This window comes from Bos grunniens, chromosome 7, assembly GCF_055505025.1.
Source record: "Bos grunniens cultivar Pamir isolate PY7600 chromosome 7, Bosgru_T2T1.0, whole genome shotgun sequence".
NCBI lineage: Eukaryota > Metazoa > Chordata > Mammalia > Artiodactyla > Bovidae > Bos > Bos grunniens.
In genome coordinates, this window is record NC_141171.1 from 18,635,939 (window position 1) to 18,660,368 (window position 24,430).

General features: G+C 55.3%; 2 protein-coding genes and 1 long non-coding RNA gene across 50 annotated transcripts in view; 1 reads left to right on the forward strand and 2 right to left on the reverse strand.

Moving 5' to 3' along the window:
• CATSPERD (catsper channel auxiliary subunit delta) overlaps positions 1–6,167 on the reverse strand; it is a 37,705-nt gene extending 31,538 nt beyond the window's left edge. For 9 of the 48 annotated variants that reach the window (XR_015166792.1, XR_015166793.1, XR_015166794.1 and 6 more), the window contains exons 1-4: positions 5,467–6,163; positions 2,904–2,958; positions 976–1,052; positions 97–169 (exon numbers count right to left, since the gene is read on the reverse strand). Coding sequence is in view for 11 of the 48 variants with exons in the window: in XM_086409894.1 (XP_086266020.1) it covers positions 97–169; positions 976–1,052; positions 2,904–2,958; positions 5,467–5,510 (249 nt within the window). In the remaining 37 variants the exon portion in view is untranslated. Of the gene's footprint in view, positions 1–96; positions 170–975; positions 1,053–2,903; positions 2,959–3,018; positions 3,117–5,209; positions 5,447–5,466 lie in introns of those variants that run through there. The other 39 variants (XM_086409930.1, XM_086409921.1, XM_086409899.1 and 36 more) reach the window with 27 other exon arrangements.
• Positions 6,168–6,273: 106 nt separating this feature from the next.
• On the forward strand, positions 6,274–24,420 carry LONP1 (lon peptidase 1, mitochondrial). Its single transcript, XM_086409889.1, has 18 exons — positions 6,274–6,719; positions 10,569–10,657; positions 11,210–11,329; positions 12,706–12,937; positions 13,134–13,195; positions 13,381–13,510; positions 13,887–13,970; positions 14,737–14,957; positions 16,442–16,580; positions 17,110–17,288; positions 18,429–18,516; positions 18,907–19,029; positions 19,109–19,225; positions 21,271–21,411; positions 21,785–21,950; positions 22,641–22,861; positions 22,942–23,106; positions 24,084–24,420. Exons 1-18 carry the CDS (start codon positions 6,288–6,290, stop codon positions 24,258–24,260), a joined length of 2,886 nt encoding a protein of 961 aa, XP_086266015.1. The 5' UTR covers positions 6,274–6,287; the 3' UTR covers positions 24,261–24,420.
• LOC147368753 (uncharacterized) lies at positions 19,673–21,405 on the reverse strand. The gene is made up of 2 exons (XR_015166801.1): positions 21,277–21,405; positions 19,673–20,516 (listed from the first exon to the last, which is right to left on the reverse strand). It is a non-coding gene; the product is annotated as an uncharacterized LOC147368753 (long non-coding RNA).
• Positions 24,421–24,430: the final 10 nt, after the last annotated feature.

Sequence of the window (24,430 nt, forward strand, 5' to 3'; positions counted from 1 at the left end):
AGATTCTTTACCATTGTGTCACCAGGGATGCCCCTATATCTAACCCTAAGTATTACTATTTCAAGCATCTCTCAGATGGTTCAACAACATAACTACCTGCATTGACGTAGGGATGGAAAATGGAATGAGACTACTCTCAAAGGTGTCCTTTGTGAGAAAAATTTGTCTTCTGAAACAAACAGGAAAAGGTTTCAATTAGGAAAAATTCACCCAAGCAAAGAAAAAAAGACAATGTCAGGCATTTTAAAAAATGTTCCATTCAAATAAAATTCCTTTCTTAACAAGGAACCAGAGATTTATTTATCTGTCTGTCTACCTATCATCCATCATTGTCTATTTAGCTATTGCTCATCTGTTTATTTTTGCCTTAGTAAACCTCTTTAGCATGGCTATTTGACTTCTAGAAATAACAGTTGAAAAGTGTGACTGCATCAAAAATAAAATTATATAAAATGTACATTAAGTCCCAGCTTGTTTTGCTGAGGGTGAACTTCAGGTTTGTCCTTTTATTTCACGCTCAGCCCACTAAAGTAAAGGCTTTCATATCAGGAATGTGACAGAAAAAAGAAACAGTATGTTCCCTTAGGCAGGTAACTTTTAAGAGGCCAAAGGCCATCCATGAACATGGTATATTGTTGCCTTATCCAGATCTCTTTCCCTTGCCCCACCTCTGGAATAATTTTATGGTTTTAAACAGAGAGGAGTTACTGAGTTCACTCCTATGTATTTTAAAGTTTCTGTTTCTACTGTGAATGGCACTCTTCACAGCTGCCTTATATCAAGCCTCTGTGACAAGCTGTACTGTAATTATTTATCTTTTCACCTCTTTCTCTCCAGTTGGACCCCAACTGTGGACTCCCTATAGGCTAGCATCTAGCAACAGAGGACTGAGCTGTCTTTTTTCCTAATGTTTGTGTAATCAAAGAACAAGGGTGAATGTAATGGTTTGATAAAAAGAAGGGAACGATATCTTACCCTAGATACAGGGCTAGGTTTTTCTTACAAGGATGCTTAATCAAGTGAGTTTTCCCAGATGAAAAATACAGGCGGTCCTAGAAAGAGAATCACAAAATTTTAATCCCTATCGATCCTAATAAACACCTGATGAAAACAGTTCCCTATGGGCAACGTGGAACTTGTAAAGGTAGAATCTGAGTTGGGCACGTGGACTGCATCTATGTCATTTTCCTGATTTGATATTATCATCTGATTTTGTTAGAGGTCACCAATGGGAGAAGCTGGGTGAAAGGGACCTGGGATGTCTCAGCACTGTTTTGTACCTTGCTATGAATCTATAATTATGTCAAAAACAAAAAGTTTAGGGACTTCCAAGGAGGTCCAGTGGTTAAGACTCTGCCTTCCCAAGCAGGGGATGCAGGTCCAATCCCAGGTTGGGGAGCTAAGCTCCCACATGCCTCTTGGCCAAAACACCAGAACATACGATAGAAGCAATAGTACAACAAATTCAATAAAGACTTTAAAAATGGCCCACAACAACAACAATGAAATCTTTTAAAAAAACATTAAAACTTTAAAAAGTTTCACAGGACAATAATCCGTATCACTTCGCCTCGTGTATGCTATTTGTTTACAGATTACTCATCATTTGAGAAGCTCGAGGACAAAAAAAGTTAGAAATCTGCTAATAAATAATCACTTGGTTATTTAGCAAGTGCTGACATCACTTCTGAGATAACATGATGTCAATGGGAAACACATTTGAGCTGACAAAGTATTTTTTTCTTCATGCATTTTGGCACATGTGGGTGAAAGGAAGTTTCCCGCTTTGTTTATGTCGTGTAAACAAAGTAATTTGCCTACTATGCTAGTCTGCATTTAAAACCTCCTGTCAGGTGGTCTAAGGCTAAGACTGTGCTCCCAATGCAGGGGGGCTGGGATTCAGTCCCTGGGAAGGGAACTCGATCCCTCATGCCTCAACTAAAAAAGATTCCACATGCTGCAAGTAAGATCTAGTGCAGTCAAATAGATTTAAAAAAAAATAAAAAAAATAAACCACACACAACTAACCCTCCAATCAGATAGAACACTGAATAAAAACTCGGATGATCTTTTTAAACCCAACTCCAGCTTCTGGCTTTGTTGTCTTGTACTGTTGTGCTAAGTCACTTCAGCCATGTCCAGTTAATTCTTTGCCACCCCGTGGATCGTAGCTTCTCTGTCCATGGGATTCTCCAGGCAAGAATACTGGAGTGGGTTGCCATGCCCTCCTCCAGGGGATCTTGCTGACCTAGAGACTGAACAATGACTCTTATATCTCCTGCATTTGCAGGCAGGTTCTTTACCACTAGCGCCACTTAGGAAGCCCTCATTCTGTCTGAAAGTGAAAGTCGCTCAGTACTGTGTTCTGTCTACTTCATCTCAATTATTAATAGCTTTTTAGTGACATGGGAGAGGTTACTGCCTACTTCAAAAGGCAATAGTAAGGATTAGATAAAGTAATATTCTATGCCGCCCACAACACTGACACCCAAGAAATACTAGGAAATACTCATTCTGATCCAGCAATAAAAGTAAAGAATGAATGTTAACTATGGAGCCATGTGTGTGCATGGTCTGTTGCTTCAGTCATGTCTAGACTCTTTGCAACTGCATGGACTGCGGCCCACCAGGCTCCTCTGTCCATGGGGATCCTCCAGGCAAGAATACAGGAGTGGGTTGCCATGCCCTCCTCCAGGGGAGCTTCCCCACCCAGGGATCGAACCCGAGTCTCTTGCATTGCAGGATTCTTTACCCACTTAGCCACCTGGGAAGCCCTCGGAGCCACATAAGGTGTTAGTTGCTTAGTCGTGTCTGTGTGCAACCCATGGAATGTAGCCTGCCAAGCTCCTCTGTCCATGGAATTCTCCAGGGAAGAATACTGGAGTGGGTTGCCAGACACATACCCCTTGTATTTTCTCTTCGACAGGAAACACCTTTCCTGTCCTCAACGTTCGAATACTAGAGGTGAGACAAGAAAATACCTGTCAGTATTTATTCAGTATTCAGTGTGACTCCTACCAAGTTTCCTCTGGGTTAATGGTGCTGTACCAGTTCTTGAAGCTTGTAGGATTAAGGGAGCCCCTGGAGAATCTGATGAAACAGTGAGCCTTCCTCACCTGGAAAGAGACTTATGTATAGGCAAGAATGGAGACATAATTCCCCAGAGCTCATCAAGGGTCATTTGCAGACTGACTCCAGATTAGGAATACTTACTCCTGGATTTTGAGGGGGTGGTTTTTGGCTAGGGGGATGGGAGGTTGTTGGTGGCTGGGAGAATGTTGGTCCAGTTTACAGCAGGTTCTTAGGACTTCCCTGGTGGTCCAGTGGTTAGAAGTCTGCCTGCCAGTGCAGAGGATGTGGGTTTGATCACTGGGTTGAGAAGATTCCACATGCCAGGGAGCAACTAAGCCCATGTACCACAGCTACTGAGTCCATGCTCTGGAGTCTGTGCACATCAATGAAAAGTAGGCCCCACTCTCAGTAACTAGAGAAAACCCACTTGCAGCAACGAAGATCGAGCACAGCCAAAAATTAAATTAAAAAAAGATTCTGCCATCTATAGCAGGTTCTCAGTCTTGCATGTGAGTTAGAAGCACACGAAGGTCCTGATAAACTGTAGACTGCTGGGCTCCACTGCTAAGTCTCAGCAGATTCAAGGATCTGCAGTTCTAACAAATCCCCAGGTAACGCTGATGCTACTGTATCAGGACCGCACTTTGAGAACCAGTGTGGGGAAATGGGAGGATTGGATGGTACCAATCTTTGCAGACTTTGAGACACATCCAGCTAGCAAGTTTTACCTGAAAGTCCTACTCCCCACTGCCCTATTAAAAGCAAGTGTGTCTTTAATTTTACGGCGTATGTTTTTACTTCTATAAAGTAAGGTTAAGGAATCACTCTGCTATGAAATTTGTTGCAGTGATCAAATGGGAGTATGTACCAGAAATACACATTCTCTACTTCATCGGCAAACAGGGCTCTCTGAATGTACAGCTTATTACTGGCAGGAGTTCCCTGAGGGTTGAAACTGGGCTTTAGCATCTGTCCAGTGCCTGTGGCACCTCATGTATGATATTTACTAATCTAACATTTACTGAAATGAAAACATTTGGGGCAAGGAGTGAATAAGAGAAACAGTCAATACCCTATGGAGTTAATATCTTAGTGACAGCAACAAACAAGAAAAAATAAGTGTAACAGAAGTTAGTGATATATAGGAAGCAGCAGCTATAGGGGAGAAGTGAAGTGAAGTCGCTCAGTCCTATCTGACTTTTTGCGACCCCATGGACTGTAGTCTACCATGTTCCTCCGTCCATGGGATTTTCCAGGCAAGAATGGTGGAGTGGGTTGCCATTTCCTTCTCCAGGGGATCTTCCCGACCCAGGGATTGAACCCGGGTCTCTGGCATTGTAGGCAGATGCTTTACCACCTGCGCCACCAGGGAAGTCTATAGGGGAGGGGGGGGGGGTCTTTCAATAAAGCAGTGTACTATTTAAGTTGGTAACTGAATGAAGACGTCACGGAGAAAATCTGGAAGCAAAGCGTCCCAGGCAGAGGGAGAAGCAGGCCCCGAGTCTCCCCTGTTCCACAAGGGACCGGTGGCTGGGAGCAGTGATTCAGGGGTGGGCAGGGGCGACATCAGTGGTTGTCACATCCCCTGCGGACCCTTGGTGATGCCTAGACACGTTTGATTGACTGTCAAGTCTGGGGAACAAGGTACTACTGGCATTGAGTGGATGGAGGCCAGGGACGCTGCTCAGCATCCTACAATGTACAGGACGGTCCCACCCCAGAGAGTGATCTGGCCTTAGATGTCAGCAGCGCTGTTGAGGAACCCTGGGCCAGACCATGCGAGGGAATGAAGGCTGCGCAAGGAAATTGGTTTTTATGCTGGGTGCCACAGGGAAGGGGAATTACGAGGTCAGATTCGTTTACAAACAACTTCTTTGGCTGCCAGGTACAGCCCAGGGGTAGTGGTGGCGGAGGTGGCTTGAAGGCATCGGAATCAGGCTAAAGTCTTTAAGTGGCAATGGGAGGACTTGGTGATGGGCTGGAAGGCATGAGGTGGGAGAGAAGAGTGGGAATCAAGTAAACTGGGAATCCTCAAAGAGGTTGGGGAGCGGAGCATCTTTCCTAGTTTGCGCCCAGAGATGAGCCTGCCCCCTCCCCGACCCCTGGCAGTACCCCAGGCCCGGAAGGGCAGCCCCACCGGCACAGCGGCCGAGCTTTCACCAGCGGGCAGAGCCGAAAGGTGGTCGCCACCACCAACATTAACACCAGCATCTCGCTCCGGCCGTTGCCTCCGATACGCAGACTCATTTGCCGCGGGGAGTCGTTTCACAGTCTGGGCATGCGCACCTTGCTCCCCAGGAAGCCCGAAGCTGACCTTCTCAACAAGCCCCACCCACCCACCCCACCAAACCAAACGCTTGGGCATGCGCACACGGCCGCCCATAGGCAATCTACCTTTTCTGCCCGCACTTAGCGTCTCCCGGGAAACCCGAATCCATCAATCGTGACGCGTCCAGAGTCCGAGCATGCGCATATCACCTAAGTTCCTAAACCTGTTTGGACTGGGCTGCCCACTCGTTCCTAAAGCTGCGCTTGCAGCCACGGTTTTGTCTTTCTAGGGGCCATCATGCGTGTCCACAGCCCTCCCCGCGATTCGAAGGAGCCTTGAACACGCTGGCTCAGGTCAGTTCAGTCGCTCAGTCGCGTCGGACTCTTTGCGACAGTCCATGGACTGCAGCACGCCAGTCTTCCCTGTCCGTCATCAACTCCCGGAGCTTGCCCAAACTCATGTCCATCGAGTCAGTGATGCCATCCAACCATCTCATCTTCTGTCGTCCCCTTCTCCTCCTGCCTTCAGTCTTTCCCAGCATCATGGTCTTTTTCAATGAGTCAGTTCTTCGCATCAGGTGGTCAAAGTATTGGAGCTTCAGCTTCAGCATCAGTCCTTCCAGTGAATATTCAGGACTGACTTCCTTTAGGACTGACTGGTTTGATCTCCTTTGCAGTCCAAGGGACTCTCAAGAGTCTTCTCCAACACCATAGTTCAAACACGCTGGCTAGAACATCGGAAAAGGTGGATGCGACGAGGTATCTTGAAAGTTTCTAGCTCCGCTGCGTGTAGGCCCCGCCTCCACTCTTCCATGTCCCGCCCCCGCAGCCATCTGTTTCCGGCCACCCCTCCCGCGGGCACCCAGACACGCGCTGGTCGTCACGTGCGCCCCAGCCGGGCCCGGGGAAATGACGCAAGTCTTACGCGCCGCCAGGATGGCCGGGCCATGGCGGGGGGCACAGGCTGTGTGCGGCTGTGGGGAGCTGCAAGGTGTTGGACGCTTCGGCGGCCGCTACTGGCCGCCGCCGGGGGGCGGGTCCCGACTGCGGCCAGAGCTTGGTTGCCCAGAGGCCGGAGGGCCTGCGACGCTTCGCCTCCCTGGGCGCTGTGGGGCCAAAGCCCCGCGGCCGCGGGCCACTGGCGGGGACTTTGGGAGGCGAACAACCGCAGCGGCGGCGGCGCCTTCTCGGGAGGCGAGGATGCATCCGAGGGCGGCGCCGAGGACGGGGCCTCGGGCGTGGGAGGCAGCGCGGGCGGCGGGGAGGGCCCTGTCATAACGGCGCTGACGCCGATGATGATCCCGGACGTATTCCCGCACCTGCCGCTCATCGCCGTTACTCGCAACCCAGTGTTCCCGCGCTTTATCAAGATTGTTGAGGTAATGAGCGCCCCGCCCAAGGCCTCGGTTTCCCCATGTCTGCAAGCCGCGGGTTGGACCGAGGGATCATTTACCACCTTCATACCCCAGCAACTTTTTCCAGGAGCGAAGCTTCTCCAAGGCCTGGAGTTCGAGTACGAGTCTTCTCAGCACTAGCTCCATGAGCTTGAGCTAGATTTCTTCCCCTTTCAGATCCCTTCAAGAAAGTTGAATCCAGTGAGCTTAGGATTGTCCAATAGACTCCCAGTCATAGAAATTTGGTGCCGGGAAGGATCAGAACAGTCTTGCCGCTCAGTTACTTTTCTGCGGGTTTCTCCGTAGCTGTTTTGTGACACTCTTCCCCCAGGGCTATCCGCCTTCCTCATACCTTCATTATATGTTCATTGAGGTCATGGGCCAGGTGCGGTTGTAAGTCTAAGGGATACAGCAGTGAGCAAAACGGGCACACATTCATGCTTTTGGAGTTTAGGTTCCAGCGGGGATTAGAGAAGCATAAATAAGAGTAGTAAGTTAATTCTGTATCGGGAGGTCATTAGTAGTACAGAGAATGATTGAGCGAGAGATTGTAGAGGAATTTTAGGAGGAAGGTGGCAGGAGGATGTTGTCGGATTTATTCATTCAGTAGAGTGTTCTTTGGGCTTCCAGGGTGCCTCGAAGCGGTAAAGAATTCACCTACACTGCAGGAGACGTGAGTTGAATCTCTGGGTAGGGAAGATCCCCTTGGAGGATCCACTCCAGTATTCTTGCCTGGAGAATCCCATGAACAGAGGAGCCTTTTGGGCTATATATATAGTTCATAGGGTCGCAAAGAATTGGACATGCCTGAGCAATGCAGTCAGGCAGAGTGTTCTTGACTTGTTACCATGCAGCAGGCTGAGGATTCAGCAGAACAAGTTAGACACAGCCCTCTGCCTCAGAGACTTACATTCTGGTGGAAGAGACAGTAAGAGCCATGGCTTAGGGGGTGGGGCAAGTGGACCGGGGTGATGTAATAGAAAGCAAGAGTGCAAGGAACTTGAGCTTTTTTTTGTTTATTTTTTTGGCTGTGCTTGGTCTTCGTTGCTGCACTTGGGTTTTCTCTAGTTGCGTCAAGTAGGGGCTACGCTTTGTTGCCTTTTGAGGGCTTCTCACTGCAGTGGCTTCTCTCGTTGCACAGCACGGGCTCTAGAGTGTGGGCTCAGTAGTTGCTCTCGGGCTTAGTTGCCCCACAGCATGTGGGATCTTCCCAGACCAGGGATTGAACCTGTGTCTTCTGCATTGGCAGGTGGATATTTAACCACTGGACCTTCTGGGAAGTCCAGACCTTGAGTTTTTAGAGTAGGAAGAACCTGAATGCCTGCTTTCTTCCCCACCCGCCCCCATCTTTTCTTTAATGATGTGGAAACGAGTCTGTGGAGGAGGTTATCTGTTAACTGTCTAAGCAAGGTCATACAATGAGTCAGCCGTGTCTGCATTCACCCTCCTCCCCTCACACTCCCATCTTTGCTGCATAAATTTCAGGGATCCCTTGGAAAGCAGAGGGACAGCATTCAGTCAGCAAGCAGGGGACAGAAAGACATCCCCACCCTGGAACTGCTGATTGCATGCGTCTGAGCTGCCCTTCCAAGGGCGTTCTCTGATGTTAAATAGTGATTACTGGCAGGCCCTAAGGCCAGACCTTGGGGCTTCATATCCTGGTCCCTCTGCCCCCAGCTTGATAGCCTTGGGCAAGATGTTCTCTGGGCCTCCATTGCCTCATCCGTGAAATGGGCAATCCCTCATTTCTTAGAGCTGTGATGGGAGGTAAATAAGGTCACATGTAGGGGACTTAGAACCATACATGGTGCTTCATACACCTTCATAAGAAGTGGCTGCTGTTTCCTCTATGGTGTGCTCTGACACCTCAGAGATGACCCTTGTGGGTCTTTTTTTCATCCTTGTCTCCCACTGCCAGCTGTCCTCTACCCTCCAGGCCTCTGGGGCCAGGACTGTTTGGCAGGTATGGTCCCCTCAGCCTTGCAAAGTGGCACCTGCCTCCTGTCCCCAGTGCCCAAGCAGGGATAAGATTCTTTCAAGAGACCCTGTCTGCCCACCTAGGGCTAGCCAAGAGGGTTATAGGAGTTGATGCAGATGGTATGAGGCTGGCTTGTGGAACGCACATGGAGTATTTCTATTGCTGTACTCAGTCACTCAGTTGTGTCACACCCTCTGCTGCCCCATGGACTGTACTCCGCTGGGCTTCTCTGTCCAGGGGATTTTTCCAGGCAAGAATACTGAGAGTGGGTTGCCATTTTCTCCTCCAGTTCTATTGCTGTTACCTTGCAAATAAGGAAAAGGAGTCCTGCCAAAGGAAGGGGCCAGGTGTTAAGATGCAAGGGTCAGGGGACTTCCTTGGTGGTCCAGTGGTTAAGACTAGGAGCTTCCAATGCAGGGGGCACAGGTTTGATCCCTAGTCAGGAAGCTATAATCCTGTGCTGCTGCTCCTAAGTCGCTTCAGTTGTGTCCGACTCTGTGCGACCCCATAGACGGCAGCCCACCAGCCTCCCGTCCCTGGGATTCTCCAGGCAAGAACACTGGAGTGGGTTGCCATTTCCTTCTCCAGTGCTTGAAAGTGAAGTCGCTCAGTTGTGTCCGACTCTTCAAGACCCCATGGACTGTAGCCTACCAGGCTCCTCCATCCATGGGATTTCCCAGGCAAGAATACTGGAGTGGGTTGCCATTGCCTTCTCCGATAATCCTGTGCAGTGTGGTCAAAATAAAGATGCAGCAGTCACCTGTTAACAGAGGAGAAATTGGGAGCTTCCAGAGTATTTAATAAGTAAATCTGAACTTGTTAGCAAAGTTGGGATTATCTTGATGTTGAAGTTGACCCTGTCTGTGGCTAACTTGCCCCAGTAGCATCTCCTTATCAGTAGCCTCTGAGTGTAGGCCAGTGACTCTTAAGTTTGGGTGGGTCAGGTATCCTCCTGATGGATGTCATGGGCCTTTATCCTGGAAAGAATGCCTTTAGAGTGTTAGGAATCCCCATAACATGTGGTCATGGAGCGAGCTAGCACTGCTTCTTAAAGTCTGGTCCCTGAAAACAGCAGCATCCCCTGGGAGCTCGCTTGAAATGCAGAATCCCAGGCCCATTCCAGCCCCCAGCAGATCAGATACTTCAGAGATTGGGGCCCAGCCGTCTGTTCTTTAAAAAAAAAAATCCTCCCGGTGGTTCTGATTTGTGCCAAAGTTTGAGGGCCATTAAGTTGAGTTCAGGTCTGGCCTGGGAATGAACAGGGGCTTGAAGGGAATCGTCTGAGCCCTAAGGACATCTGTGCTCCTCCCCAGCAGCTGTTTCCTGGGAAACATGAGCCCTCTATCTGCCAATAAAACAACATGAGAATGTGCTGTGATTGAGGGGGGCGGGGTTGGATGATCAATATATGGGATATAGATGGGATTGGGATAACTGTCCATGAAAATTATTAGCCTGTGGAGTGTGTCACAGTTGAGTTATGCACATTTACTGTTGTCCTCCTGACAAGAGCAGAAGGTTTAGACTTTCAAGCCAACGCATTTCCCCGCAGAACCAGCTCTGGGAAGGGGATGTGAAATCAATTTCTTGGCTTTGGCTGTTCATCTCCTTTGAGTTTTCCTTTTAGCAAGAGGGAAAAAAACTAAGGAGTGCGGCTCGCCAGCACTGCCCCACTCCATTCTCCACACCCGTCCTCTCTTTTCTTTTTGGTTCAGGAGTTCTTGAACCGTGTAGGTTAGTCCTGGATCAGACTAGTGCATCTCCAGAGTGTAGCACTGAGAATGCTAGAGTTGCTGTCAAAATATCAGCCAGAAAAACCTACCCTGTGTTTCACTTTGGGGTTGTTGTCATACTAGGTTAAAAATAAGAAGCTGGTTGAGCTGCTAAGAAGGAAAGTCCGCCTTGCCCAGCCGTATGCTGGCGTCTTTCTAAAGAAAGATGACAAGTAAGTGTAATTTCCCCCTCACCCTTTTGTTGAGACCACCCTGGAGTGTAGCTCCCCACAGAGCCCGATCGGTAGAGTAGCCTAGACCTCTGGCCCTTGACCTGAAACAAACCTAGCAAAAGCTACAGGGGACAAGACCAAGAGCTGAGCATCCTTTTTTAGATGGGGCTAAGATTCCGCCCTGAGCCCTGGGCCTTGTGTGTAGTTCAGGTGGGGGGAAATTAACCTCAATGATCCCCCGTGTCAGACCAGAGCAAGGCCACTTCAGAGCAGAGCTAGGTGGGCAGGTGTGGGGGCTCAGGACTCATCCACCTCACTTCTGGGTAGGATTTAGTTCCACTTCAGAGTCAGAAGGCATGTTCTAGGCCGGCTCCAAAAGAGGCAGTATGGAACCAAAGGCCAGGTCCATATGGCCCTGTCTGCCTGTGTGCAGTAACCCTGCATCCTAGAGTGCCAGTGGGAGCCAGGTGGTCAAGGCCAGGATGGGTGTTTCTCTGCTCCTGAGAGAGCCAGAGCACCTGTGCCCATGTGCCACGTGTCCCTCTCCCTCAGCAATGAGTCTGACGTGGTCGAGAACCTGGATGAGATCTACCACACGGGGACGTTCGTGCAGATCCACGAAATGCAGGACCTGGGGGACAAGCTGCGCATGATCGTCATGGGACACCGGAGGTGCGGGGGCGGGACGGGAGGAGCGGCCACAGCTGGGGGTGGGTCCCCATCCCCAATCTCAGGGCCCTTCTCTTAAAGCAGTACTTTGGGTGGTCAGGGAGAAGCCATCTCTCATGCTTATTAGTCCACAAAGCACCACAAAACGGAAGCTGGCATGTTGCCGTGTCTCCCACGTCTGGGTGTTGGCCCGCCATCCCTGCCCATGTCTGCAGCTCCATTCAACTTGGCAGGTTGCGGGGTTTTTTGGTTGGTTGGTTAGGGTTTTTCTTGACTGTGCCGCATGGCATTCGGGATCCAGTTACCTGATCAGGGATCGAACCCAGGCCCCCTGCATCGGGAGTGCGGAGTCTTAGCCACTGGACACCAGGGAAGTCCCATGGAGCCCTGTTCCCTGTCACCCTGCAGAGCGCATCCGGGAAACAATCTGGGCTAGCAGCGCATCTGTGGACCGTCCAGGTGGCTGCGCTGATTCCCATGCCCGTCTTCGTGTTAGGAGTCTGTTAGAGTCTGTTTTAGGAAAGAGCCTGCACCTTTGTCTCCTGGGAGGAGTCATGGCTCAGGAGAAACAGAATAAGGTGCAACCAGAATTAATAAAGACACGGCAGCTCCTCAATGCCCTGCTCACCTGCAGGGTGCCTTGTAGAATGAGTGCTGCTGGCCTTTGAGGCCAGGCCGCCCCAGGGCTCACTGAATCCCCACCGCCTTTTCTCTGCGCACCCTGGGTGTCTGCTGGGCGCTGAGTCCACACCCCTGGTACCTCTCAGGCCTGCTCTTTAAGAGGGTGCTGTTGTCAGTTAGCCTGCAGGTAGAAAGGAGCCAGCGCAGCAGTGACGCCCGGCCTGTTGTCTGCTGGGCTATCGGGGTGGAGCAGCAGGTGAGGGACCCACCTTGGGGAGCTCACCCCGAGTGGGGAGAACAGGTCACAAGCTGAATTCTGATGGTGGCAGGTGCTTTGTGGGAGAAACAAAGATGGAGGGCGGTGCTGGGTGATTGTGCAGGTGGGGCTGGACTTCACGTTGAGAGGTCAGGGAGAGCCTCTTGGTGGAGGCGCCCTTGAACCTGAATGGTGTGCAAGAGCCACTGAGGGGTGCGCTGGAGGCTGAGGGAGGGGCAGGCAGAGTCCTGGATGAACCCTGGAGGTGGGCTGCCACTGGCTTCCTTTTTCCCGGGGGGCCGTAGGTGTTGAAATGGATGGGTTGGCTGGAGTCCCAGGGTGGAGGTTCTTGGGTTCTGAGATGGCAGCGAGCCTCAGGCCTGGTGGCTGCAGGGGTCTGGGCCCAGTGGGCCCTTCAGTCATGGACACTGCAGAGGAGCGTGCAGGCAGAATCCCCCCACCCCACCTTGGTGGTGGCTTTACCCCCTCCTCCTGTCTTCAGGGTTCACATCAACCGACAGCTGGAGGTGGAGCCTGAGGAGCCCGAGGGTGAGAACAAGCAGAAGCTGCGCAAGAAGCCCAAGCGGGGCAAGAAAGAGGCAGAAGAGGACGGGGCCACCAAGCGGCCACTGGAGGTGGTGGTGGGGCCTGGTCCCAGCCCCGCCGGCGAGGTGCTCATGGTGGAGGTGGAGAATGTGGCCCACGAGGACTTCCAGGTCACGGAGGAGGTGAAGGTGAGTGCAGGGGTGTTGGGGGGCAGAGGGCCGTGTTCCCCCAGGAGTCCTGGGAGGAGCCAGCGGCTGGCAGGTGGGAAGTGGGCCAGGGCTTCAGCTGCTGTGGAGGATCTGGGTCCAGGGCAGAGGGGAGGGGCCGGGGGCTGCAGCCCCCTCTGGTCCGGTGACCCACGCTTGGGGCTTCCCTGCTCACTAGGCGCTGACTGCGGAGATCGTGAAGACCATCAGGGACATCATCGCCTTGAACCCACTCTACAGGTTGGTCTCATGCACTCTCCCGGAGGCCGGGGCTGGCCCAGGCGTGTCCTGCTCGGGGGCTCCTGACGTAGCCCGGGTCGGGGGAGCGGCTTCATGCTTCAGTTGTCGGCAGATGGGAGAGCGCGTCAGGAGGTGTGGCCGCAGTGGCGGTCGGTGCCCTGGTGCAGCGCCTGGGTCCCTTGCAGGGAGTCAGTGCTGCAGATGATGCAGGCCGGCCACAGGGTGGTGGACAACCCCATCTACCTGAGCGACATGGGCGCAGCGCTGACGGGGGCCGAGTCCCACGAGCTGCAGGAAGTCCTGGAGGAGACCAACGTGAGTGCGGCCGGGGGCCTCCCCCACTGGCTGCTGCTCTTGGGCCTTGCTGTGGGGCGGTTTCACGTTAGCCCGCCTCCTTCCGTCTGCCTCCGACCCCTGGTTCTTGGTAGTACCGCGCGGTGTCCTCCTGGGCAGTGCCCATCATTCAGTCGGTGGCGTGTTTGGGTTGTCCCCAGACTCAACATTAGAAGCAGTGCCCCTGCCAACGTCCTGGTCCCTGCGGGCCTGGCTGGAGCCCTGGGACCGAGGGGGCAGGCCTCTCGGATTTGGGGAGGCGTGGCCTGTCCACTTGCTAGAGCTCATACTTCCTGTGCCCTGCTTCCCCTGCCCCCCAACCCTCAGCCTGCACACATGATCTTCCCTTTCTCGGCAGATTCCAAAGCGGCTGTATAAGGCCCTGTCCCTTCTCAAGAAGGAGTTTGAACTGAGCAAGCTGCAGCAGCGCCTGGGCCGGGAGGTGAGCAGAGGTTGCAAACTCATGGCACCATCACACTGGGGCCAGGAGCTGTGCACAGTGAGAGCTCCCCTGACTGTCCAGGGAGCTCTGGGGGAACCTAGAAATTGGGAAGCAGCCTAGGAAAGGTTGAAGGGACTTTCCCCATACTCGGCTGGTGGAGGCCTACCTTGGCTGCTCGGACTGTCCGTTTAACCTTTTCCAGATTTAGGTCACTTTTATTGTTTAGTTTTTTAAGAAAAGTTTTACTAGAGTATAGTTGACTTACAGTGACATATTAGTCACTGCTATACACCAAAGAGAATTAGTTATGCAAATACTCTTATTTTAGATTCATTTCCAACATAGGCCATCATATCACTTGATTCTATGTTAGGTAAAAAAGTTGTATTGCATCTTTCATTGGAAAAGCCACGAGGCAGCTGTCAATATGCAGGGCAGCATGACTCGGGGCAGGCGCCAGTGTTGAGCCTGTGTCCTGCTGTGTCAGCTTTTAGAGAGAGGGTGACACCACTTTGATGAGTGTCGGGGACATGCTGGCATCAGGTCCGGCTTTCCCTGATTGTAACCAGGATTGAAGGGCAGATCCCTTCCTCCCCTGGAAGTTGGGGTCACTTATCGCGAGACTCGTGTGCGGGGACTCCAGGTTGAAGGTGAGGGCCGTTGGAGGCTGAGTGTCCCAGGTTTGTCTCCTGGGTCCCGAGGATGTGGCAGGCCCACTCAGGCCTCGGCCCCCTCCTCTGGTCTGACAGTGGCCTGGGCCCCACAGGTGGAGGAGAAGATCAAGCAGACACACCGCAAGTACCTGCTGCAGGAGCAGCTGAAGATCATCAAGAAGGAGCTAGGCCTGGAGAAGGATGACAAGGACGCCATCGAGGAGAAGTTCCGTGAGCGGCTCAAGGAGCTCGTGGTCCCCAAGCATGTCATGGACGTGGTGGACGAGGAGCTGAGCAAGCTGGGCCTGCTGGACAACCATTCCTCCGAGTTCAAGTGAGCAAGTGCTGAGGGGCCTGGCGTGGGGGGCCAGGATTTGACCCTGGAAGGCCAGGACAGTGGGGGCCCTCGGGCATGTTCTTGTCACCACACATGTTTAGTGCTCTCGTGTGGTCCCTGTGGGGGCTGGGTCTCTTGTCACTCTTGTTTCACAGATGAAGGAATCGTGGCTTGGAGAAGTTAAATCAGTGCCCCCACCCCTGGGCTGGTAAATGGGGACGGATTTGAAGCCAGGGACGTTGGGCTGCAAGCCTGTGCCACCCGTCAGGACCAGGAGTCCCCAGGGCCAGTGCCCCAAGGCCAGCCCCTCCCCTGACCTTCTGTTCCCTGGTCTCCTCTGGCAGCTTTGAGAGTCAGAAAACGAGTGTCTTCCTGGTCTTGCCTGGCTGGCCTTCTCCTGTGCACGCTGGCTGGGGGTCAGAGTGGCGGCTAAGGGGTCAGGGCACCATGTGATGCTTCTGACTCTGCCTGGGCGCTGCTCCGGGACAGCTTCTCAAAGGGGCGGGCTTCCCAGGCTGCTGTGTTAGGCCCCTGTCTGATCAGGGTGTCTGGTGGGGTCTGCTCTCTTGCTCAGGGACCCTGGGACTCCCTGGTTTCCCCAGATGCCGCAGGCCTGTACACCAGAGAGACTCCCAGCTTCTCTCCCTGGGGCAGCAGTGCATTCCCCACATTCACATCAGGGTGGACCACACACGTAGTGCCCCAGACAGCATCGACTTCTCTTCGGGTCTGGAGGCAGAGACCCTCATTTCTGGTGTGATGAGAAGGATGGGTTCCTTCTGGAGGCCTCGGGGGAATTGTTTCTAGCCTCTTCCAGCTTCTCGGAAACATTCCTCGCGCCCAGCCCATCCTCCTTCAGAGCGTCACTCCACCTCTGCTTCTGTTGTCCGGGTCCTCCTCTGATTGCCCTTCCTGCCTGCTCCTCCTCAGGCCCCTTAAGAGGGGTTCCTCTGTCCCCGGGTCACAGCTCCAGGCCTCAATTTCCCCACTTGGGCTGGGTCAGGTTGTTCTCATCGCTGGCCCCTCCTGAGCTGTGGGACTCTGAGCCATCCCCATGCTCACTGAGCCTCTGGGCCAGGAGCTGCACCCACACAGGCAGACCTCAGGACAGCGCAGGCTTGGTTCACGGCAGGAAAGTGAGTCATGTGAATTTTGTCGGTTTTCCTGTTGAATGTAAAAGTTATGTTTACCCTGTACTGTAGTTTAAGTATGCAATTGCATTCTGTCTAAAAAAACAAAAAAGTACGTTACATGCTTTAATTAAGAAGTACTTTATCACCTGCTGAGGCAGGGTTAGTACAGACCTTCCCGGTATGACACACACGGTGCCTGCCTGGAGCCGTAGGTGAGGCGGGCGGCCTGTCCAGCGCAGGCTGTGCAGTTCCAGTGTTGGGTGCCTGGGTCCCAGCGCCTGGGTGTGCAGCTGGGGAGGCAGGCGGCGCGCAGGGCCCGCTCACCGGCTCTCACCTGTCCCGTGGTAGCGTCACCCGCAACTACTTGGACTGGCTGACGTCCATCCCGTGGGGCAAGCACAGCGACGAGAACCTAGATCTGGCGCGGGCCCAGGCGGTGCTGGAGGAGGACCACTACGGCATGGAGGACGTCAAGAAGCGCATCCTGGTGAGGCCCCGCCCCCGCCCCGCCCATGCCCTCGTCGGGGCCTCCTGCTGCGACCCAGGACTCCCTGTGCAGCTGGGGAGACCCTGAGGAGTCCCCTGTGAGTCTAGGCTCTGGGAGGGGCTTGGCCGTGGCAGGGCTGGAGTGGCGTCAGCAGGGGCCTGAGGCACCAGTGCTGGAGTGGCTTAGAGGTGCTAGGGGCCACTGGGGGCCCACATCCACCAGGGGGATAAAAATCGTGCTCCTGAGCGGAGGAAATGGGGCAGAGGCATCTGGCTGAGGGCTGGTGGGCCTGGCATTGGGGTCACCCCCCAGTCAGTCCCCACATCCCCTGGTGCCTGCTTGTCCTGTTGGTGCCACACGTTGTCCATCCCTGTGACAAATCACAGTCTGGCCAGCTTGGCTCCTCCAGGCCAGGCGCTGTCCCTTCCCGCAGCCCCAGGTGCCTAGCCATGGGGAGCCTCAGGCCAGGTGGGGCCCCTTGCCCTTCAGAAAGTCCGGCACTGTCTCATACAGTTGCCTCTGCACACAGGAGTTCATTGCCGTCAGCCAGCTCCGGGGTTCCACCCAAGGCAAGATCCTCTGCTTCTATGGCCCCCCGGGCGTGGGCAAGACCAGCATCGCCCGCTCCATCGCCCGTGCCCTGAACCGGGAGTACTTCCGCTTCAGTGTTGGAGGCATGACAGATGTGGCTGAGATCAAGGGGCACAGGTAGGTCTGCCCCCCACACCCCCCAGAGCTCACCTCTCCTGTCAGCCTGCCTTTTCCTGGGTCTGTTCCTGCTCTGGTATCATGATGGGGACAAGCAGCAAACTGCACACAGGAGTAGGTAATTAAAAAGGTGTTGACTGACTTCAGGCCTGGCTTGATCGAGGTGCTCAAACATTAGCTCAAAATCTCGGCTTCTCAGTCACTGGGAGAGCCTCTCGGCCAGGCTGTCAGTAGACAGCTGCATGGCTCCAGCTCGCATCCCACCAGCTCAGCTCCCCACAGCACTGGCCGAAGTTCGGGAGCTGTGTCGTGGCCAGGGCCGGGCACTAGAGTGGGAGGTCTCCCAGGTGAAGACTCAGGGCCTGTCTTGGTTCTTTGCTCCCTTGTCAGGCACAGAGCGGGGGCTGGTGTTCCCTGTGTGCGGGCTCTTAACAGCCACCTGGTCCGTGCATGGCACCCTTCAGTGGGACGTTCAGGGTGTTGTGTTCCAGGGCTTCGCGCCCTGTTGGCCTCTGCAGAGGGTGGGTCTCTGAAAAGCCGGGCTCAGTGAGACACAAGCACAACAGATACATGAGTGTCTGCTCCGAGCTGACTTGGAGCATACCTTTATCTGGTGGTGTTCAAAGAAGGGTTAAATCTGTGTCTAAATTACTTTTCTGGTTTTTCTAAAAACACGGACAGTACTGGACATTGGGACCCGCAGGTCTTCCTGGCAGTAGTCCTCCTGAAAGCATGTGCCGGCTGGGCCCTGGGCCTGGGGACCCTGGGGACCCAGGCATTGGAGACGTTGCTGCCACAGGCCGCAGCTGCTCCCCACTCTGTCCTTCTGCTGAGTCAGGCCATGCAGGCTGGGTTTTGCTATCTAGAGGGATGAGTGAGACTTGGCTGTGAACCTGTTCCCTGTGCTTCCTGCCTGAGCTGGGGGAGGGGTGATCTAGTGCTCTGCCCACCTGCACAGCACAGAAGCATTTATCTTCTGCTGGGCCCCCTGTGCTGCGTGTCTCCTCTCTGGGCAGCTCTCGAGGGGGCCCATGTGTCTCACATGAGCGTCCTGGAGCTCCAGGGAGCTGGGCCTCAGGCGCTGGTGTGGCTAGCCCAGATGCTGGGGCACCCACCACCCCGCCTTGCCCTCTTCCCCAGGCGGACGTACGTGGGTGCCATGCCGGGCAAGATCATCCAGTGTCTGAAGAAGACGAAGACGGAGAACCCCCTGGTCCTGATAGACGAGGTGCGTGGGGCTGGGTGGGCGGGCCTGGCTGGGCGCACACCCCTTCCCGAGGCTGGACGTGGGCCCTGGGCCTTCCTGGCCCCCAGCTCCAGGTGGCGCTGAGCAGACGGAATCTGTGTTCAAGGTGAAATCATGGCCTCTGCGGTTTCCATGGCGCCGGTCATGGGGTGGCCTTGCTGCTCCCAGGCTGTCTCCTGACACTGCCCCTGCCTTGCCCTGGAGGGCGCTGTCCCTGCCACAGCCTCATGGTCATGCCAGCCCCCCTGCTCTTCCTTCTGCTCCGGCCTTCCCCAGCTCTGACCCCTGGGTCTGTCTCCCATTGGGGTGTCTGGTGAGCAGGCGCTCAGGCAGGACAGGGGCCAATACCCCCGCCCACTTCTGCCGCTTCAGGTGGACAAGATCGGCCGGGGCTACCAGGGCGACCCCTCATCTGCACTGCTTGAGCTGCTGGACCCTGAGCAGAATGCAAACTTCCTGGACCACTACCTGGACGTGCCCGTGGACTTGTCCAAGGTGCGTGTCCTGCCCGGGGCTGGGCCAGCGGGGAGGGATGGGCACCCTGTCCCCCCACACCTCACGGCCCCACCCCCAGGTGCTGTTCATCTGCACGGCCAACATCACCGAGACCATCCCCGAGCCACTGCGGGACCGCATGGAGATGATCAACGTGTCAGGCTACGTGGCCCAGGAGAAGCTCGCCATTGCTGAGGTGAGACACCCACAGCCCGGCCCTAGGCTCAGGAAATAGCCAGGTGCTCCCTTGGGGCCAGGCCCTTAGCTAGAGCTCAGGGTACTGCTCAGGGGCTCTCGTGCCAGAGGGACAGATGGGATGGGGCGGGATGACGAGAAGCAGATGAGGCTGGTGTGAACCGTTCCTGCCAGTCACACCTCTGACACTGAGGTGCTGGGGTGGGGGTCCCTGCACCTGCCGGTTCCCGCTGAGGGGCGTGAGTCAATGTGGTCTTGACTCGGCATCCAGGAATAGCATGAGACCCAGGGTCAGCACTCAGAGCAGAGCACAGCCCCCGGCCTGGATGCAGGCCCAAGTCCCTGGCCTCTCCTACCTCAGACTGACCAGGTGTCAGTCAGGGGTTCCCACCATCTGCTCCTCGGTTTGATAATTTGCTGGAACAGCCTACAGAATTCAGGAAATGGGTTTATTCACTGTTACCAGTTTATTATAAAGGATTCAACCAGGGAACAGCCAAAAAAGAGACACTGGGGCAAGGTGTGGGGAAGGGCCCATTTCTTGGGTTATTGATCGGATCCTTGGTTGTGTGTGATTAGCACCCCAGCACCCTCCCCTCCCTGGGGGCAGAAATTGTCCCTCCAGTCTCTCCGTTGGTTCTTCTGGCCCCTAGCCAGCTATGCTAATAATCACCTTGTTATTCTTAGTGTTCTGGAAGGGGCTTTTCCTGAATAAGAAGGGCTGCTCTTCTTGTCCCTGTCACTTGGGAAGCCCCACGGGTCTTGGAAGCGCTTGTGTGGGAATTCTCGTGTCCCAACATCGCAGGCCGTAGAACAAGAACAGGAGACACCTCTGCAAGCACAGTGCTGAACACAGCACAGCCCTACCTGTGGCCTCAGGGCCCCACCCCATCTTGGGGTCCTGAGTTCCGCTCTGATAGGAGGCCCCCGCCTTTAATGTCACACATGTGGCTGGTGTCCAGGCCCAGTCACTCGCAGTCGTGGGCTTTACAGGGAGGCTGTGGTTCCCAGTTCTGTGACCGCCTGCTGGGCCTTTTCCTGGTCCCAGGCTCACCTGAGGTTCGGGCCTCTGCCTGCACCTGTGTAGGAAGCTTCTCCTGGGTGGGGGTCCTTCCCCTTCTGGTGCCCGGGGTGTGGCGGCTTCGCTAGCCTGCGGTCAGGAAAGCCGGGCTTCCTTTCCAGAGGACTGTATTCCTCACGGAGTGTTCTCTTTCTAGAATGGACTTGAGTGTACTCGTCCCCTTGAGCCTTCTGCAGGTGTGACCGGAGCTGGCTCCCAGTCTCTGTGTCCCCTGGTGGAGTGGGCGGCGAGAAAAAGAGCTCTTGGCTGAGGTGGTGGCAGGGGTGCTGGACTCCCCCCCCAGCCTGGAGACTTGACGGGACAGAGGAGGGGCAGGCTTGGTGGAGTGGGTGGAGGGCTTCCTTCAGGGCCCTGGAGGAGGAAGATGAGGACTATGGGATGCATCAGGCCTGTGGTCAGTGCTCCGGACTGACTGTCCGGCCACTGCTGTGTGGCAGGAGTGACCTTGGAGCCTGTGACCTGCTCCCCATCCCTGCCTGTACTGGGCAGCAGCTACTAACCAGTCTCTGTATGAGGAGCAAGTCTAGGGGATCAAGGAGGCCTTCCTGGAGGAAGAGGCACCTACGATGACACCTGGAGGGAGGGCAGGAGTCAGATCTGGACAGAGGATGCAGCAGGAGCAGAGGCTGGAGCCTTGGGAGCATGCGGAGGTGGCAGGCTAGTGTCTGCAGGTCCCAAGCCCTCTGTTCAGGATCCTGGCACCTGCAGGGATTGCTGCCTGCACCTCACGTCCTGGCCTCGCTGATTCCTCACCCTTTGGGTCTTGGCTTAGGCATGGCCTCGTGGAGCAGCCTCCCTGACACCCTGTCATTGCTGGATGACTCCCAGTGGACAGGGGCTCCTCAGGGCAGGCCCAGGGTATACCTCGGTGACCGCATCTACACAGCCAGGGGTCTTGGAAGGCTGGGCGGGGGGTCCCAGAGAGGCTCTTGGGCCCCTGACGGCAGCTCTCCTCCTCCCTGTAGCGGTACCTGGTTCCTCAGGCCCGTGCCCTCTGTGGCCTGGACGAGAGCAAGGCCAAGCTGTCGTCCGACGTGCTGACCCTCCTCATCAAGCAGTACTGCCGGGAGAGCGGTGTCCGCAATCTGCAGAAGCAGGTGGAGAAGGTGAGCTGCCTGCCCAGCGGCGGATGGAGCCTGGGGCCGTGATGGCTAAAGTGGGCCCAGCCAGACAGGACACATGCCACAGTGGGTGCCCAGAGGAGTCACAGCCATAGACAGGAAGCAGATGGTAGGGTCAGGGCTGGGAGTGGGGAACGGGGAGTGAGTGCTTAATGATCAGAGGGTTCTGGAAGGGTGGTTGGACAAGAGCCCCTGTGCACTTTTGCCACCGAGCTGTCTGCTTACAAATGGTTCAGATGGTTTTAGGTCATGTGTGCTTTACAAACTGTAAAAAGGCGAGTGGAGATGAGCTGGGGTCAGGTTGGGGACGGCAGGGTCCTGTGGCCTTGCCACCCCCCAGCCCACTGTGCCCACGCAGGTGTTACGGAAGTCTGCCTACAAGATTGTCAGCGGTGAGGCTGAGTTCGTGGAGGTGACGCCCGAGAACCTGCAGGACTTCGTGGGGAAGCCGGTGTTCACAGTGGAGCGCATGTATGACGTGACACCGCCTGGCGTGGTCATGGGCCTGGCCTGGACGGCCATGGGTGAGTGGCCTCTGCACCCCCAGGAGAGGTGGGCACGTCCACCGTGGGGTGCTCTGAACACCCTTCCCTGCTGCTAGGAGTGCGCAGGGCTGGTTCAGGAACTTTGAGGCAGCAGCAGCGCCAGGAGCTTTGAGTTTCTGTTTTTCAGGTTTGCCTGAAGGAGAGCTCCTCACTGCAGGAGAGGCAGCTCTGGGTAGAGGGTTCAGGGAACCCTGTCCAAGTGACCTCGCTGAGCCCACTGGCCCTGAGGTCTGGGAGCTGCAAGGTGGTGGGAGAGCAGCTCAGGGGCTTATGTAGCTGAGATGCATGTCTGCAGGCAGGCAGGGGGTGTGTGTCAGAGGAAGTAGACTGAGGGCATGGAGTCTGCTGATTTGGGCTATAGTGAGAGAACCGTGCTCCTGAGCCTGCAGGCTCTGCGCTGCAGGCAAGTACTCTGGGAAGCCCAGCACAGAGGTCTTCAGGTTTTCGTGTAACTGGGTCCATTCCTGCAGCTCCACCTGCTGCCCCGAGGAGGTGGCTGCAGGGACAGTGTGAACATAGAGGGGTGAGGAGGTTCTAGGCTGGGATGAGCTGGTTAAGGAACTTTACTGGGAATGGCTGAGCAGGTGGTGGGGGCAGCTGTCCTGGAGTCTGGGGCTGCCCCGGTTCATGGCTCTGCCCCGGTTCATGGCTCTGCCCTTGGGTCCCCAGGAGGCTCCACGCTGTTTGTTGAGACGTCCCTGAGACGGCCGAGGGACAGAGACAGTGACAAGGGGGACAAGGATGGGAGCCTGGAGGTGACCGGCCAGCTGGGGGAGGTGATGAAGGAGAGCGCCCGCATAGCCTACACTTTCGCCAGGGCCTTCCTGATGCAGCACGACTCCGCCAACAAGTTCCTGGTGACCTCGCACATCCACTTGCACGTGCCTGAGGTGAGGCCCACCCTGATCCCCCGCCCTGGGTCACACACACATCTGCCAGGCTGCCTGCCCACCTGCCTGTCTCCCCGCAGGGTGCCACCCCCAAGGACGGCCCGAGTGCCGGCTGCACCATCGTCACGGCCCTGCTCTCCCTGGCTTTGGACCGGCCAGTGCGGCAGAACCTGGCCATGACGGGCGAGGTCTCCCTCACAGGCAAAGTGTTGCCTGTGGGCGGCATCAAGGAGAAGACCATCGCGGTGAGTGTTGCACCGGCTCAGCAAGAGAGACCCGGATAACATATGGCCATCACAGCCATCACTCAGGGCTGAGCCCACCTCCAGGGGAAAAGGCAGGGTGACAGGCTGAGTTTAGATGGGAAAAGTAAGGCTCTTTGGGCTTGAGGTTGGACCCAGGGTTGCCTGGCCTGGAGCCTCTATTGAGCTGACAACCTGACTCCCCACCCCTTGCCCCCCAGTGGCTGATCCAGCCCATCTCAGCTCCTTCCTTGAGGTTGAGACTGGGGTCTCCATCTCTGCCCAGTGGCTGAGCAGTGAGAATGCGGCTGCAAGAGACAGTGGCAGGGGCCTGGGCTCAGGCAGTGCAGATGGACAAGAGCCCAGAGCCTGGAGTCTCCCCAGGTGTGTAGGTTGGACTGAGGACTTCCTAACAGAGCCCTACTGTCTCTGAGCACCCACACACCTCACTGTGGCACCCTGGTTCTGGCCCTCATATGCTCCACCCTGGTATCTCAAAGAGACTGGTCCCCAGAGGCTCTGACGAGGGAGACACCCCAGGCAGGGTGTGTGGGCCTTGCTTTCCTCACCTGTAGAGTGGGAGCTTCCACGGGCCACTAATCCTTAAAGCAGCATATGGGAACCCCCATCCCCCAAGGAGCAGTCAGGCTGAGGAGCAGGTCGTAGTGTGGGAACTTTCAGCTCTTATGCACTTTTAGGTGCCAAACCTCAAAATGTAAAGCAGTGGGTGCGGTGAGTGACCTAAGAAACCACGTACATCACACTGCATGTATTTCCAGGCCCACCTGTGGTATGGGAGCATCTGGGCTGCGAGCACCTGAGCAGAAGTCTGAGCCCTGCTCCCCAGGCTGCCAGAGTGGAGGCTGGCGATGGTACCTAGGGCCTGTTTCCTCACCTATGCAAGGCAGGGCGGGCACCGGGAGTCTGGCTCCCTGCCCAGCCCTCTCTTTCCTCCACACTGACCAACCCCTCCCTCCCAGGCCAAACGTGCTGGGGTGACCTGCATCGTCCTGCCAGCTGAGAACAAGAAGGACTTCTATGACCTGGCTGCCTTCATCACCGAGGGCCTAGAGGTGCACTTCGTGGAGCACTACCGTGAGATCTTTGACATCGCCTTTCCGGAGGAAAGGGCCGCGGCCCTGGCAGTGGAGCGGTGACAGCAGCCCTTGGTACTGCTGGGCCTGGCCCCAGCCGGAACTGCGCCCCGGGAGGGGCTCTGGGCAGCTGAGCCCCAGGAAGCTTGGGGGAAGATTGGAAGCCCGATCCTACTATGACTCAATCAGTGTATTTAATTATGATTAAAAACCGTTTCCAGTACTGCTTGTCT